This window comes from Pan paniscus, chromosome 11 (assembly GCF_029289425.2).
Source record: "Pan paniscus chromosome 11, NHGRI_mPanPan1-v2.0_pri, whole genome shotgun sequence".
Lineage (NCBI taxonomy): Eukaryota > Metazoa > Chordata > Mammalia > Primates > Hominidae > Pan > Pan paniscus.
The window spans coordinates 26,102,384-26,118,860 of NC_073260.2; the positions used below are offsets into that span (position 1 = coordinate 26,102,384).

At 43.3% G+C, this 16,477-nt stretch overlaps 2 protein-coding genes across 2 annotated transcripts in view; one reads left to right on the forward strand and one right to left on the reverse strand.

Moving 5' to 3' along the window:
- The first annotated feature begins 17 nt into the window (after nt 1-17).
- On the forward strand, nt 18-8,568 carry CDC26 (cell division cycle 26). Its single transcript, XM_008958550.4, has 4 exons — nt 18-158; nt 2,106-2,215; nt 2,998-3,119; nt 8,137-8,568. The coding sequence occupies exons 3-4, from the start codon at nt 3,039-3,041 to the stop codon at nt 8,311-8,313; spliced, it is 258 nt and encodes an 85-aa protein (XP_008956798.1). The 5' UTR covers nt 18-158; nt 2,106-2,215; nt 2,998-3,038; the 3' UTR covers nt 8,314-8,568.
- A 2,524-nt stretch (nt 8,569-11,092) lies between these two features.
- Nucleotides 11,093-16,477, reverse strand: part of SLC31A1 (solute carrier family 31 member 1) — a 43,038-nt gene continuing 37,653 nt past the window's right edge. Inside the window, exon 5 of the mRNA XM_003833052.6 lies at nt 11,093-15,319. Coding sequence (XP_003833100.1) covers nt 15,118-15,319 — 202 coding nt within the window. The 3' untranslated portion in view covers nt 11,093-15,117. The remainder of the gene's footprint in view (nt 15,320-16,477) is intronic.

Sequence of the window (16,477 nt, forward strand, 5' to 3'; positions counted from 1 at the left end):
CATCCCGCCTAGAACCTCCAGGAAAAGCTCGCGGAAGACGAGGTTCTGCGGAGAGAGAGGCTCCAAGCAGTCTGGGAAGTGTAGTCCAGTTGGCTTAGCAGTAGTTTCGTGGTGGGGAGCCGAGGTTCCGGGAAGGGGCTAGGCCGGCTTGAAAAGAGGTAGGTGAGTCGACTCGCGCGGCTCGGGGCTGAACTCTGGAGCGAGTCAAGGGCTTCCGGGGTCCGCTGTGCCCCCAGGGCGTACGGGGGCGTTTACGTCTTCTTGGAGCCGAGGACCATGTTACCATAGAAACCCTTGCCTGGGCTCCGAGGTACAGGCCTGGAGCTAGGGGACGAGGACTGTTCTCCTCCATGGTCCGGAAGTCTTCCCAGGCTCCCCCTCTGAGCTTGATGGCTCGGCGGTGGATTTGGGCTGCGGCGAGAGATTAAGCTAGAAGAGCCCGCTAGTGCCAAAGTCAAATAAAGACCCGGCGGAGGAGCTTCGGCCTGATTTTGTTGATTTGTCTTCAGCCTGGTCTTTGTATCAGATTGAGAGTAAGATGATGGATAGGAAGGTGTCAGGTAACTCTGTACGTCTCTCTGCCCTGCTGGATGCTGGGGCATTAGAGACGAACAGGATAAGGTTTTTATCCCCACATGGGCGGTGGGAGATCCTCAAAATATTGACGTTTCCCTAGCTGGCCAGATCCTCATGCAACCCCCTAGAACAATTACAGCAATAATAGATGTTATTTATTGAACATTTATTAAATGCCAAATAATATTCCAAGAGCTTACTGTGTATTACGTTATTGACTTCCTACAACAGCAGAGTAGGATACAGATGAGGGAACTAAGGTCTAGTGAGAAATGAAACGAATTGTTCAGGATCGGTGGTGTAGTGGGATTAAAACCTGTGCCCTTTAACCTCTACAGCCAGCACTTTTAACTGTTAATCTATACTGCTCCCTAGTGGCCAGTTTTTTGCAGTTTGCAGAAAAGGTAACATGTATAGATTTTTTTTTTCCCCCCTTTTAGGTATCCCTATCCCTCTCTTTCCCTCTTTGGAACTTTGGCTTTCTCTACCATTTGTCTGCATTGGAATCTGGTAGAAGATAATGCCTGATTTAGTACAAAGGAATTTGAAATGTAATGTGCCAGTGTTTTGTGTTGATAATATCACCTGTAGTATCCTAAGCTTCATGGGAGAAGGAACTATTTCTTCCTTTGTATACTTCACAGTCCTTAGTTTCATCCTAGATACGTGTAATAATTTGTATCTGTACATACTTTCAAGGAGTTTTCACTTCCATCATTTTCACTTAATGCTTATCATGTTGGCCTTTATAATTTTTATAGGAGGCTAAAATTATTAACCAAACTGAACAGCTTGCTTCGATGACTTCTTTATGTGTGAAATAGGAATCATTTTGTCAACTTCACAGGGTTTTTGTGTTAAAATAAGAATGTAAAGAATGGGAATGGAAAAACAGCACGGTGCTCAAGAATGATCTCACCTTTTAGTCAACAAACATTTACTGACTGTTTTTATAGATACACTCTAGGGGATGCTGTGGAGAATATACAAATGATGCCATCAACAGATATTAAACTCAGTTGGGGGGGTTGTGTTTTCTCAAAAACAAAACAAAACAAAATGGTTTTTGTTAACATAGTATTACCTTGGGATTTCAGGCTGTGGAATGCTCTCTTGAGCCTCTTTTTTTTTTTTTTTTTTTTTTTTGAGTTGGGGTCTCATGGTGAGGTCATGTCTCACGGTGGCAACCTGAAACTCCTGGGCTCAAGTGATCCTTCCACCTCAGCCTCCTGAGTAGCTAGGACTACAGGTACACACTACCAGCCCAGCTATTTTTTTTACTTTTTTGTAGACACAGGGTCTGGCTACGTTACCAAAGCTGTACTTGAGCCTCCTTGTGCACTCTGCTCTCTGCTTGCCCTTCAGAAGTCAACTAAGACATCATTTTCTCCAGAAAGGCTTGCCTGACATCCTTGTCCACCCCACACTCAGCCCAGACTGGATTAGGTGCCTGTGTGATGCCAGTGCCAGTATCTTCATCAGGGTTCTCATTACACGATATCACAGTTTTCTCTTTGTTTTCCCCACAGATTATGACTGTACCTTTTAACTCTGTAGCTGGAACACAAGAAGTGTTTGTTTAATGAATGACGTACACATTTAAGATCTGTTTGGACACTGAGGATAATCCTGTGAATTGGTGAGTTGGAGTTTTCCTGAGATTTAGCAAACTGATTTTAGCATTCAAGAGTGATCACAAATCTCTGACAATTCTCATGTAGGGTAGATTAAATTCACTGGTTTGTCCACTTTTTCCTCTAACTATACTAAGTTGTGATAGTTTATTCTTTTAGCTAGAGTAGTTCTTTGAATGTGACTGGAACATGAGATTAAAGTGATGGTTGCCTAGAATTTCTCTCTTATAGGTAGTTTGCTATTTTAAATTCTTACAGAAAGAGTTTTTGATTTTATAGAGCTGTAGATCTCCATAATGTAACAAAAATGTAATAATCACATACCTAAAGACTTTAGAAGTTGGCTGGGTACAGTAGCTCTTGCCTATAATGCCAGCACTTTGGGAAAATGAGGAGGGAGGAACACTTGAGCCCAAGAGTTTGAGACCAGCCTGGGCATCAGAGAGAGATCCCATTTCTACAAAAAACACAAAAATTAGCCAGGTATGGCGGTGTACGCCTGTAGTCCCAGCTACTCTGGAGGCTGAGGCAGTAAGATTGCTTGAGTCCAGGAAGTTGAGGCTGTAGTGAGCTAAGGTCATGCCACTGCACTCCAGCCTGGGCAAAGAGCAAGATCCTATCTCTTAAAAAAAAAAAAAAAAAAAGACTTTAGAAGTCTATGTGTAAATTCAAATAAATTTTTAATATTTCCATTCACTTTAGTATACATGCTTGCAAATTGATTTTATGTTTTGTATCTGAGACTTTATCACCTTCATATTTTCCTCCTCTCTTTCATTTTTAACAGCTAATAGTTCACTGGGTTTGGCCCTTAGTGTTGACTTCAGTATGCTGAGACGGAAACCAACACGCCTAGAGCTAAAGCTTGATGACATTGAAGAGTTTGAGAACATTCGAAAGGACCTGGAGGTATGAATACAACTTTGTGTTTTTTTGAGATGGAGTCTCGCTCTGTCACACAGGCTGGAGTACAGTGGCATGATCTTGGCTCACTGCAACCTCTGCCTCCTCTGCCTCAGCCTCCCGCGTGCTGGGACCACCGGTTCATGCCAGCACGCCCGGCTCATTTTTTTATTTTTAGTAGAGACGGGGTTTTGCCATGTTGGGGCCAGGCTAGTCTCAACTCCTGACCTCAAGTGATCCATCCACCTCAGCCTCCCAAAGTGCTGGGATTACACGCGTGAGCCACTGCACCCAGCCATGAATACAACTTTCAAAGCTTAAGGAATATTTAAGATAATAATTCTTGTGTGGGCACAGTGGCTTACATCTGTAATGCCAGCATTTTCTGGCCAGGAGTTTGAGACCAGCCTGGGCAACATAGTGAGACCTTGTCTCTATGTTGGGCAGGGTGGCGCATGCCTGAGCTACTCAGGAGGCGGAGGCGGGAGGATTGCTTGAGCCCAGGAGTTTGAGGTTACAGTGTGCTATGATGGCTCCACTGTACTCCACACTGGGCAATAGTGAGACTCTCTGTCATACATAAATATGTGTATACACACACATACATACACAATAACTTTAACTTCTGAACTGCAGACTCTTAAACCAACAGCTTATTTGAAATCTCTGTTTGGATGCTTTACAGGCATCTCAAACTTCATGTATGTCTCCTGTGGCTGCTGTAACAAAGTACCACAAACTTCATGGCTTAAGACAACAGAAATTTATTATTTCACAGTTTTATAGGCCAAAAATTAGTATTGCTGGGCTGAAATTGAGGTGTCAGGAGGGCCACATTCCCTATGGAGGATCTAGGGAAGAATCCATTCCTTGGCTCTTCTAGCTTCTGGTGGCTGCTGGCATTCCTTGACTCATGACTGTGTCACTCCAGTCTCTGCCTCCAGAGTCATATTGTCTTCTTTTCTGTCTGTGAAAACTTCCTCTGCCTCCTTCTTATGATATGTGTGATTGTGTTTAGGGCCCACCTGACTAACCCAGGATAATCCCCCCATCTCAAGATCCTTAATTTAGTCACCTGCAAAGGCCCTTTTCCCATATAAGGCATTTATAGGTTCCAGGATTAGGACCTGCTAGCTTTGGGGGCCATTTTTCAGCCTACTACACTTAACATGTTAAAAAAAGAAGAGAGAAAAACTCTTGATTTCTCCCTTGAACCAGTCGTCCCTTCCATTCTTCCCCAGTGTTTCCCATCTCAGTATTGATTCAGTTCCTCAGGCCAGAAACCTAGCAGTCATTCCTGAGTCCTCCCTTTCTCTTACGCTTTATATTCGATCTGTCTGTAAACCCTTTGATTCTACCTTCAGAATATGTCTGGAATCCACCCATACCTTTTCATCTCCACTGTTACAGTCCTGTGGTAAATAACCGTCTTTCCCTGTATAATTGTAGTGGCATCCTAACTGGTCTTCTACTTCCATTTTTGTCTCTTTCAGTGCATTCTGCATCCAGTATCAAGAATGATCTTCAAAAATTTTCAAATCCTGTCATTCCCGTTTAAAACTCCTCAGTAGTTTCCTGCACTTATAACAAAATCTGAATTCTTCACCATGGCCTACAAGATTTTGTATGTTCTAGTGCCTCTCCAGATTCATTTTGTGCCATTCTTTGCCTTGCTCTCTATACCCTAGCCACATTGGCTCTCTTTCATTTCCTTGAACATGCCAATCTATTTATCACTTCCATGGACTTTCCACATATTATTTCCCCCTGCCTGGAGTGCTCCCTTTCTTCCAGTCTTCATTTAAATGTCAACTCTTCAATTTAAGAGGCCACTTTTGACCATATCCAAGTTACATGTGTCATTCCCGTCCATGCTGCCTCCATCTCTGTAGGCTCTCACAAAGCACCATATTTTTTTCATAGCATTTATTATAATTTACAATTTTTTTATTGTAAAAAAAAATTTTATTTTTTTATTGTAAAATCATTAGGAACGTTGATTGCAGAAATCATGTCTGTTTGCTTCACCATTGAGTTCTTACCATCTAGTTCATAGTAGGGGCCCCATATGTATTTTTAACTGTGGCCTTGCTACATGGTATTAGATGTCCATTAATAAGACTTAAATTCTTCAGTGGTCTACAGAATAAATTCCAAATTCCCTAGCATGGCATATGAGCTCCTTTGTGAGCTGGTCCTTGCTTATCTCTCCACTTTCACTGCTGGGTTATCTTTAATCTCAGTGCCTATACACAGTGTTCCCTTTGCCAGAAAAGCCCTTTCTTTTTCTTTGCCAGGCTAACTCTTACTCCTTCCAGCCCCCAGCTGGGTTAGGCTCAACCTTATCCTCCTGTGCTAACCTCTCTCATAGGCACGGTCACTCTCTGTTGTAATTGTCTGTTTGCTTTTGTTTTCCCTCACTGGGCCATAAGCTCCTTGAAGTCAGGGATTAGTATATTTCTCTCTGCATCTGTTCCCTGCAATACCAGGTCCAAAGGAGGGCTCAATGCAAGTCTATTTTCATTTGCTGTCCTAGCAGGTATCTTGTACTATATGGCAGAGGACAGTACGTTTTGCATATATTCACCAACAGCTTTATTATGTATTGTATATGCTTCATATTAAGACTAATAACTTAGATTTCTTTCCCCCTGCTTCATCCCAAGAGACTTTAGTGTTCTCTAAGTATCGTAATTTTTGCTTTCTAAAAACTCTTATATTATTAAGGATGAGCTTTAAAGTATGGCTTAAACTTCAGTTGTAACGAATCTCATAAAATGCTAGCATGCTGAACTTTGACTCTACAGTCAGCTCACTATTGAGTTAGTCTTTCCACTAAAGACAGTTATCTAGTGGGTTTTACCTTGTTTTAGAGTAACTTAGGAAGCAGGGACAGTCATGCCCTAAACTAAAGTGAAACCAGTAGAAAACTGGCCTGTTTCATTTATTACCAACATGAGTTTGATTATACTACTGTGACTCTAGCTTCTGAAACAGCAGTTGCTCAAAGTGGGAAGCCTTTTAAGTGATTTCATTCCATTTGGATATTCACAGAATGATAGAGTTGTTTGCCTTTTCGAACTTGTTTTCACAAAGGTATTTAGGTAGAACTTTCTAACATCACTTACTAGTAATCAGGAAGGTCATTTGCCACATAAAAGGCAATACCTTATTTTATTCCCTGTAATACTTTGTGAGTGTTGGCATTTATTTTTTTTTTATTTTTATTTTTGAGACAGGGTCTTGCTCTATCGCCCTGGCTGGAGTACAGTGGCATGATCACAGCTCACTGCAGCCTTGACCTGCCAGGCTCAGGTGATCCTACCACATCAGGCCCCCTGAATAACTGGGAATACAGGCATGCGCCACCATGCCTGGCTAATTTTTAAATTTTTTTGTGGGCCGGGTGCGGTGGCTCATGCCTGTAAACCCCAGCACCTTGAGAGGCCGAGGCAGGCGGATCACGAGGTCAAGAGATTGAGACCATCCTAGCTAACATGTTGAAACCCTGTCTCTACTAAAAGTGCAAAAATTAGCCAGGTGTGCTGGCATGCGCCTGTAGTCCCAACTACTTGAGAGGCTGAGGCAGGAGAATCGCTTGAACCCAGGAGGCGGAGGTGGCAGTGAGCCAAGATGGCGCCACTACACTCCAGCCTGGCAACAGACAGAGACTCAGTCTAAAGAAAAAAAAAACATTGTGGAGACAGATGGAGTGTCACTATGTTGCCCAGGCTAGTGTCACACTCCTGGGCTCAAGCAGTCCTCCTGCCTTGGCCTCCCAAAGCACTGGGATTTACAGGCATGAGCCACTGCGGTCAGCCTGATGCTTGGCATTTAAATGCCCACAGTTCAGCAGCAAGTGGTGAAGAATGGTGGTAATTCCAGTGATTTGAGTAGCTGAGCCATTCTTCTATTAAGTAACTTTGGATAAAACATCATTTCACTCTCTTAGAGAAAGTTATCATCTGTTATCCTTACAGTCAGGTAGTGGCTGTTATGGGATAAGTGTCTCTTTTTGAAAATGATCAAACTAAGACATACTTTCTGGATTCTGCAGTCACATGTGACTTAGGAGCCAAACCTTTTATCTGAAAACAAAATGAAGCCACAAAACCCAGACCTTTTGATAAGATAGCATAAAACCTTCTTGAGTTACTTTTAATCTCATGGGATCAGTCAGGCTATAGATTTTTGGTGGTTATTTCTTTACCCAATTTATTTTTCTGTCTATTCTCTAGAATAATAAATTCGTTGAAATGCCCTTTGCTCTCACTTGTCTGCTCTTACAGCTTTCCAATTGTAGCTTCCTGTTGTACCACCACACCCCAACTCCTTACCTCTTATCTCTTTGGCAGTGTAGACTTCTCTCTGTCATAGGTCATAGCCCTGATCACCCTATAATCGTCTGTTTGCCTGTTTCCCTATTAGACTGTGACATCCTGGAGGGTAGGGGTTACATCTTTTGTTTGTTTTTTTTAAGACAGAGTCTCGCTGTGTCGCCAGGCTGGAGTGCAGTGGCACCATCTCGGCTCTCTGCAACCTCCGACTTCCTGGTTCAAGCGATTCTCCTGCCTCAGCCTCCCAAGTAGCTGGGATTACAGGCATGCGCCACCATGCCCAGCTAATTTTTGTATTTTTAGTAGAGATGGAGTTTCACCATGTTGGCTAGGATGGTCTCGATCTCCTGACCTCGTGATCCGCTCGCCTCAGCCTCCCAAAGGGCTGGGATTACAGATGTGAGCCACCGTGCCCCGCCAAATTTTTGTATTTTTAGTAGAGATAGGGTTTCACCATGTTTGCCAGGCTAGTCTCGAACTCCTGACCTCAAGTGATCAGGGGTTACAACTTTTAACACCATATCCTCATTGTGCCCCTAAGTACTCCAAACCTAGGATTTCAGTTTATTGTTCTTTACACCCTAACTCTATCATTTAGCCCATGCCTAGTACATGGTAGGTGTTCTAAATAAACATTTGCTAATTGAAAGAATGTTGCCTTAATCCTAAAACTTTTATACTTTCAGACCCGTAAGAAACAGAAGGAAGATGTGGAAGTTGTAGGAGGCAGTGATGGAGAAGGAGCCATTGGGCTTAGCAGTGATCCCAAGAGCCGGGAACAAATGATCAATGATCGGATTGGTTATAAACCCCAACCCAAGCCCAATAATCGTTCATCTCAATTTGGAAGTCTTGAATTTTAGAGATGGATTATCTTGCATGCCAGAGCGCTGGAATGGAATAAAATGATGGCAGAAGTACAAACCAGATTTAGAGAATTGAGTGCTTGCAGTCAAGCAGAATGTACCTCCTGCAGAGACAAATCTTCTGCATGAGATTACTGATGCTTCACTTGCACTCTAAGCTGGAATCCAAACTCTGGTTTGTCTCTTGAAAATTTGACTCTATAAAACTGATCTGATTTTCTGTTTTTAAAAATAAATATATTTTTGGAAAAATGTGAGGCATCCTTAATGAAGTATAACAGTACTGTTAATTCCCAGACTTTAAAAGATAATTGCTACAAGATTAACATCATTCTTTCCATCTTTATTAAAAGACCCTAAGCACAGGACACTCTAGTTGATCCCTGCCACTTTGACTTAACCCATCTATTCAACAAGTTATTTATTGAGTGTCTACCATGTGCCACTCAACAAAGATCCCTGCCCTTGTAGAAATTAAATTCTAGTGGATATTGTGTAAATCTGAAGAAATTGTAGGTACCCGATCTCTTTAGAGAATGGCTTTGTAACTAGTTTGGGTATAATGTTGGGAGGACAGGCAATGGAGGAAAGTAAGAGGAATGCTTCTAACAGTTTTGCCATTATTCCAACTTTCCTTCCTTTCTCAACTTGCCTAAGTGTTTTTCCCAGAAAGAACCAGAGAGGCAGCTCAGAGGATAATTTTGAATCATGCCCTATTGTTTTGGGCATTAAAAAAAATTTTTTTTTTAAATTTTTATTGTTTTATGTAGAGACAGGCATCTGTGTTGCCCAAGCTGGGCTCGAGCTCCTGACATTAAGCAGTCCTCTCAAAGTGCTGGGATTACTGTGCCTGGCCTGTTTTCACTAATTCAACACAGGGAATCACCCCAGCTGTGATCATAAGAGCCTCTTGAGTCATCAGTTCTACGGAGACTCTTAGCAGGACTTTAGCCTTTTGGGGGTAGTTTAAGTCTGAGTAATACGAGTGGGAGAGGGACAGGTGTGGTGGCTCATGCCTGTAATCCCAGCACTTCGGGAGGCTGAGGCAGGAGGATTGCTTGAGTCCAGGAGTTAGACCAGCCTGGGCAACACAGGGAAACCCTGACTCTATAAAATTAAAAAAAAAAAAAAAAAAAAGAAGAGCCGGGCATGGTGGCTCATGCCTGTAATCCCAGCACTTTGGGAGGCCGAGGTGGGCAGATAACCTGAGGTCCAGAGTTTGAGACCAGCCTGACCAACATGGAGAAACCCTGTCTCTACTAAAAATACAAAATTAGCCGGGCGTGGTGGCGCATGCCTGCAATCCTAGCTACTCGGGAGGCTGAGGTGGAGGTGCTTGAACCCAGGAGGCAGAGGTTGCAGTGAGCTGAGATTGCACCATTGCACTCGAGTCTGGGCAACAAGGGCAAAACTCCGTCTCAAAAACAAAAACAACAAAAAAAGAAAAATACTAACCTATTAACCTTATCAAGAAGAGTGTTACTTTTCATTCTCCTGAAAGCTGGAGTAACAACAATTGTAGATAATAAAAAAATATACTAAGGCTCGAATGCCTATTTTGTGCTAGGTGCCTAATTCAAACAGGTATTATGGCCGGGCACAGTGGCTCACACCTTTCCCAATCCCAGCACTTTGGGAGGCCGAGGCGGGCGGATCACTTGAGCTCAGGAGTTCAAGACTAGCCTGGCCAACAGGGCAAAAACTCGTCTCTACTAAAAATACAAAAATTAGCCAGACACGATGGTGTGTGCCTGTAGCCCCAGCTACTTGGGAGGCTGAGGCAGGAGAATCACTTGAACCCAGGAGATGGAGGTGGCAGTGAGCCGAGACTGTACCACTGCACTCCAGCCTAGGTGACGGAGTGAGACTCCATCTCTAAATAAGAAAACTAAGGCTTAGGGATCATTAGACTAACTTCCTAAGGTCATACTGCTAGTAGGTGATGGAACCAGAATCCAAACTCATTGACTCCTCTAAGTCCATGTTCATGACACTACACTAAGGAAGAGACTAGGAATGGTGGTGATGGCAAGATACCCACTGGGGGCCAGTGGGAAGAGCAAGTAACGTCAGCATTTTGGCATTACCAAAGGGACTGGCAGGGTCACTGTGCATCTCAAGGTTTGGCGGTGAACTTCCTATAGGCCCAGCTCAGAGCCTCTTGCCTAACAGCAGAAACAGGGAAGGGATTATGATGTGACAAAAGCTGGCTTTTAAACTGAGGAATCCTCAGTATACTGAAATACTTGTGGCTTCATGAAGACCCTGTCTCCTGTGCAGAAGATCACATGGATCTTCTGGCATGTACTAGGCATGTCATTTTAAGTCGAGTAGCGGGAGAGTGAGATGAAAACCTAAAAGGATCGTACCACCTAAAATACGGACATCTTTTTTTTTTTTTTGAGACGGAGTCTCGCTTTGTTGCCCAGGTGCAATCTTGGCTCACTGCAACCTCCGACTTCCGGGTTCACACCACCATTCTCCTGCCTCAGCCTCCCAAGTAGCTGGGACTACAGGTGCCCACCACCAGGCCCGGCTAATTTTTTAGTATTTTTTTTAGTAGAGACGGGTTTCACCGTGTTAGCCAGGATGGTCTCGATCTCCTGACCTCATGATCCACCCGCCTCAGCCTCCCAAAGTGCTGGGATTACAGGCGCGAGCCACCACGCCCGGCCACAATACGGACATCTTAAAAACTGATGGTAATGGCCAGACTCTATGCAGACTATGAAGAGACTAGCTTATTGCATTATCACTCTGGGCAGAAAGACTTGCATAGAATCACAAAATCAAAATATTTATTTTGTTCTTTTTCATATGACACTGTTAAAACATTCCTACTACAGCAATACTGCTTTCCAGGAGCTTACAATCTAAAACAGTCAACATTAATTGTAGACCCAGTAATTAAGGCATTATATCAAATGCAGACTTTGTATCTTTTTTTTTTTTTTTTGAGACAGAGTTTTGCTCTTGTCGCCCAGGCTGGAGTGCAATGGCGCCATCTTGGCTCACTGCAACCTCCGCCTCCTGGGTTCAAGCGATTCTCCTGCCTCAGCCTCCCGAGTAGCTGGGATTACAGGCATGCGCCACCACGCCCAGCTAATTTTTGTATTTTTAGTAGAGATGGGGTTTCACCACATTGGCCAGGCTGGTCTCAAACTCCTGACCTCAGGTGATCCGCGCCCCCGCTTGGCATCCCAAAGTGTGTGAGCCACTGTGCCCAGCCCAGAGTTTGTATCTTTTGATGTATCTTTTGAAGGAGCAGCTGGAGAGGGCAGGATCAAAATTAAAGGACATGAAACTGTACTCCCCTCCGCCTGCTCCTTATAAGGAACCCCTTATGACTAGAACCCAAGACCAGTACCCACAGCCTGAAAGGGAATTTCAGACAACCCTACCATAGAAGTAGTGAAGAAACCTTAATTTCTAATCTCCTAGTGGATACAGTGAGGATTCCATTTGTGGGCAATGGGGATGCTGGGAGTTCCTCCCTCACAGACTAGAGACAGCACCTAAGATTCTGTAACTCTGGGAAGGGTACCAGCCTTGTAGAAATTCCAGTGGGTCAACTGCCTCTTGAAGCATGCTTAAAGTCTCTTAACAGGTTTATAAATGCCAATTTCTGGTTGGTATTATATCCACAGCATAGCACTGTCTACTGCATCAGGAGGGCTATGGAGACTTAATATACTAGACATGCGATAAAAAAAACTGAAAGAAAAGGGAAAGGACAACAGAGTAAGGGGGCCAAAGAAATGGTGATGCAGTCTTCTAATAGATGTGAATGGGGAAGGAAGAAAAGAGAAGTTTAGATCCAAAATGAACAAAGAAGTCAAGCATTAAATTCCAAATGAACAGGTATACAGAAATGAAAAGTTAATGAAATCATTGTATTATCACAATCCAAGAGCTCAAGATGGAATTTAAGCTTTTTCTCCTTCACTAGCTTCATCCTTTGGCAGCCAGTCTAAGAATCTCTGAAATTCAGGTTTTTCAGGAGATTATCTCTATCCTGAATACCTGAAGACCTAATCTAAACTGTTATTTCTTTCTGTGAATTTCAAAGTCATAGCATTTTGTCTTAACTGGCCTTGAATTTTCTTTTCTTTTTTTTTTTTTTTTTCTGAGACAGGGTCTTGCTTTGTCACCCGGGCTGAGTGCAGTGGCGCAATCATGGCTTACTGCAGCCTCGACCTCCAGGGCTAAAGCAATCCTCCTGCCTCAGCCTCCCAAATAGCCAGGACTATAGGTATGCACCACCATGCCTGGCTAATTTTTGATTTTTTATAGAGATAGGATCTCACTATGTTGTCCAGGCTGGTCTCGAACTTCTGGACACAAGCCATCCTCCCACCTTGGCCTCCCAAAGTGTTGGGATTACAGGCATGAGCCATTGGGTCTAGCTGGCCTTACTGATTAGGTTTATTTGCTGGGAGGGTATTCTATAGCAGCTCATGCTGAGATTTCTAGAGAGCACCAATGTCACTACTAACTATTGATTCCTGTTTATTTCTCATGGTTTTATGATTCCTTGGCTTGAGACAACAGGCTGTATTATACCTTTGTGTTGGACTTCGTCAGTACCTGTCATTCACCCTGCTCATGTTAAGTATCATCATTACAAAGTGATGGAATGAGAGAAAAGCACAAAGCTCTAAATGTTGGTTCTTGGATTTTAACCTCAATCCAGTAGGCTCATAACCCTCTCTTGGTTCAAAGCCATACAAGTCCACATTCCTTGCTCTCCAATATTTAACTGGCACCCACGGAGAAAGTACAAACTTCAAAACCACAACACAGGCCAACAGGATAGCTGTGTTTTGTTTCCTCTGCCCTGAGGCACAACTGGATCTAGCACCAAGGAGGGCAGGATTTAACAGACCAGCACAAGACAAATCAATTTAAAGAGGTAGTTTGAACCAGGAATAAGACTGCAGTGTAGACTACAACTGAACAGAATACAAATCCAATGTGGTTCTTCACTGAGAACAGGGGTTTTGGCCACTTGTAATGTAATTAAACCCCCACGAATAACAAAGATTATATGGAGGATGAGGATCTGCTTGGTATAAGCACAGTTGTTGGAGCCTGAGGAAAACCTGGCCATCAACAAACCACAGCCTGAGTCTTTCCAAAGAGAAAGCTGGGCTTTTGCCCTTCTGGCCCATGCCTGGTAGATTTACACTGCAGATCAAAGGTCTCTCTCAACAATCAAACTACTTCCAAGAAACCATAGACCTTTAAAAATAAGGACTAGTGATTTCATACAGGCTAGTAAAAATACTTTGGCTATAGCCCTTCACACATGTGTGCTTGGGTACACATACACACAGGTGGAGCTCAATAAATGTGGAATGATTAGGTATTGATCAGCAGTATTTACTATGTGAGTTAAGTCCAGACACATCATCTACCAATCAGCAATTCAAATTTCCATGCCCAATACCAGGCAGCCAACCCACCAGGCAATATTTCCTTAGCTTAAAGCACAGATTCTCAAAGTGTGGTCCCTTGTAACATCAGCAGGAACTCAGAAGTGCCACTTTGGGGGCTTTTGGGTTGAGGCCCAGCAATTAGTGTTTTAACAAGCCCTACAGGTGATTCTGATGCACGCTAAAGCTTGAAAATCACAGTTTTAGAGGCAGACATGCAAAAACATTATAATGGAAAAATTAATTCAAACGCTCTTGCTTCACTTCAGCTGGGACAAACCAAGGTATCAAGACAAAGTAAACTGTGAATGGTTTTATTTTAAAATATCTATTTCTATTTTCTCAAATTGATTGTCATTTTTTGATTGGCAAGTTCATGCTAATCAAAGTGTTAAGTGGGAATGCAAGTCGATGCGTCAGCCATCCAAGAATACACACTCTGCAAGCTCTAAGCCTGTATTTAGTCTCAAACCACCGCTCTGCACACTACAAAGATTTTGGTATAACGTATCACATCTAGAGAAAGGCACAATGTATTTCCCACTCATTGAATCCAAAAGCTGGACCTTCTTTTCTTTTTTTTTGAGATGGAGTTTCACTCTTGTCACCCAGGCTGGAGTGCAATGGCGCCATCTTGGCTCACTGCAACCTCTGCCTCCTAGGTTCAAGTGATTCTCCTGCCTCAGCCTTCTGAGTAGCTGGGATTACAGGCGCCCACCACCATGCCCGGCTAATTTTTGTATTTTTAGTAGAGACGGGGTTTCACCATGTTGGCCAGACTGGTCTCGAACTCCTGTCCTCAGGTGATCCAGCCTGCCTTGGCCCCCCAAAGTGCTGGGATTACAGGCATGGGCCACTGTGTCCGGCCCTGGACCTTATTTTCTAATGTTAAGTTTGAGTTCTGGGTTTAGTTGGGCAAGAATTTCCCTCAGCTGCCATCAGTCCTGGCTGAAGTTAACCCCTTTCCATCACTGACCCAGGGGAAAAAACCACCAAATTTACTTACTATCTGTTAAAAATTCAAAAAGGAAGCAGATGATCAAGTCATTGAACAAAAAGCTACATGGATTAGACAAGAACATATAACTTGGCTCTAAGATGATGGAGAAGGAAAAGACATCTCATGGGTGGCTTCTCCTTAAGAGAAATGGGAATCTCAGCTTATTAGAAAAAACAATTTGGGAGGTTACTACTTTAGTTCAGAGACTGTAAACTAAACCTCTGTTGAGCAGGTGTGTGTGTGTGTGTGTGTGTGTGTGTGTACGTGCACAAAGAGGAGCAAGAAGGGACGATTGGAGCAGGAATCACGTCTTCAAGTCTTCAACTTCCCACTGCAATCGATAAGGCCACGCCATAGAGTTTGATGTCAATGGCAATGCTCTGTGATATCCACTACCACTGCCTTCTTCCAGCTGAAGAGGAAGTATCCTGTACCGGCCCCTGCTGCTACTGCAATGCAGAGATACCCGTTGTAGGTCATGAAGATGAGCATGAGGAAGTAGCTTATGACCACCTGGATGATGTGCAGCACTGTTTGCAGGAGGTGAGGAAAGCTCAGCATCTGTTGCCTGGAGAGTAAACAGGGACACAACAATCAGGGACTCCTAGGAGTTCTGCAGATCAGGAGAAAGAGGGAAGAGTTCTTGCCACGAGCTCAGCTGGAACTGGACAGCCACTCTGGCAACTCATGGGTACTTGAATGTTCTTTGATTGGTCCGTGGAAATGAAACAGCACAGGGCTGTCAGGCTTATAAACATTGGCGAGATATGGCTGTGGTTCCTCCAGTAGAAGGAACCCTTTTCCGGAGGAGGAGAAAAGGACGAGGAGTAATCCCGACTTACCTCCACCTTAGATCCTGAAAGGGAAGCCGTAAACCCTCTCACGCTCATCTGCCCGAATATTTTTAGGCTTCCCACCTTTGCAAAGTTTACATTCTACAAAAATGGAAACAGAGGCTGGGGGTGGTGGCTAATGCCTTTAATCCCAGCACTTTGGGAGGCCGAGGTGGGCTGATTGCTTGAGCTCAGGAGTTTCAGACCAGCCTGGGCAACATGGCGAAACCTCGTCTCTACAAAAAATAAAAAAAATTAGCTGGGTGTGGTGGCTCATGCCTGTAGTTCCAGCTACTTAGGAGGCTGAGGTGGGAGGATCACTTGAGTCTGGAAGGCAGAGATTGCAGTGAGCCAAGATAGTGCCACTGCACTTCAGCCTGGGCAATAGAGGGAGACCCTGTCTCCAGAAAAAAAAAGAAAAGAAAGAAAAAAAGAAAAAAAAATAGAATTGAGGGTTGGGTAGTATAGAAGAAATTACTTAATTAGGGATAAGGAGACCTGGCTACTCATCCCCTGTGCCACCTTAGGTAGGTCACAATCCTTCTGGGCCCCAGTAAGCTCATCAGTACAATAAATAACACTGCTTGTTTGAAAGCAGGATATCAGTCTATAGGATTTCTTAAGGTCCAATTTGGTTTTAAGACTTACATTTTTATTAAAACAATCTCAAAAAACATTTGCCAATCTATGGGAAAAACCAATAATCATCCAAATACTTTCTTAGACAGAACACAGAAATCAATACAGTCTTATATTGTAAACAAAAAGAGGACAGGGCTGACTAGGTGTAACTTTATAGAATCAACTGCAATCTGCCATTCTTTTATATCTTGATCTGAATTTCTTAACTTGTTCATTATTATTTTGGTAAATATTTTAAAATATGGATTCCT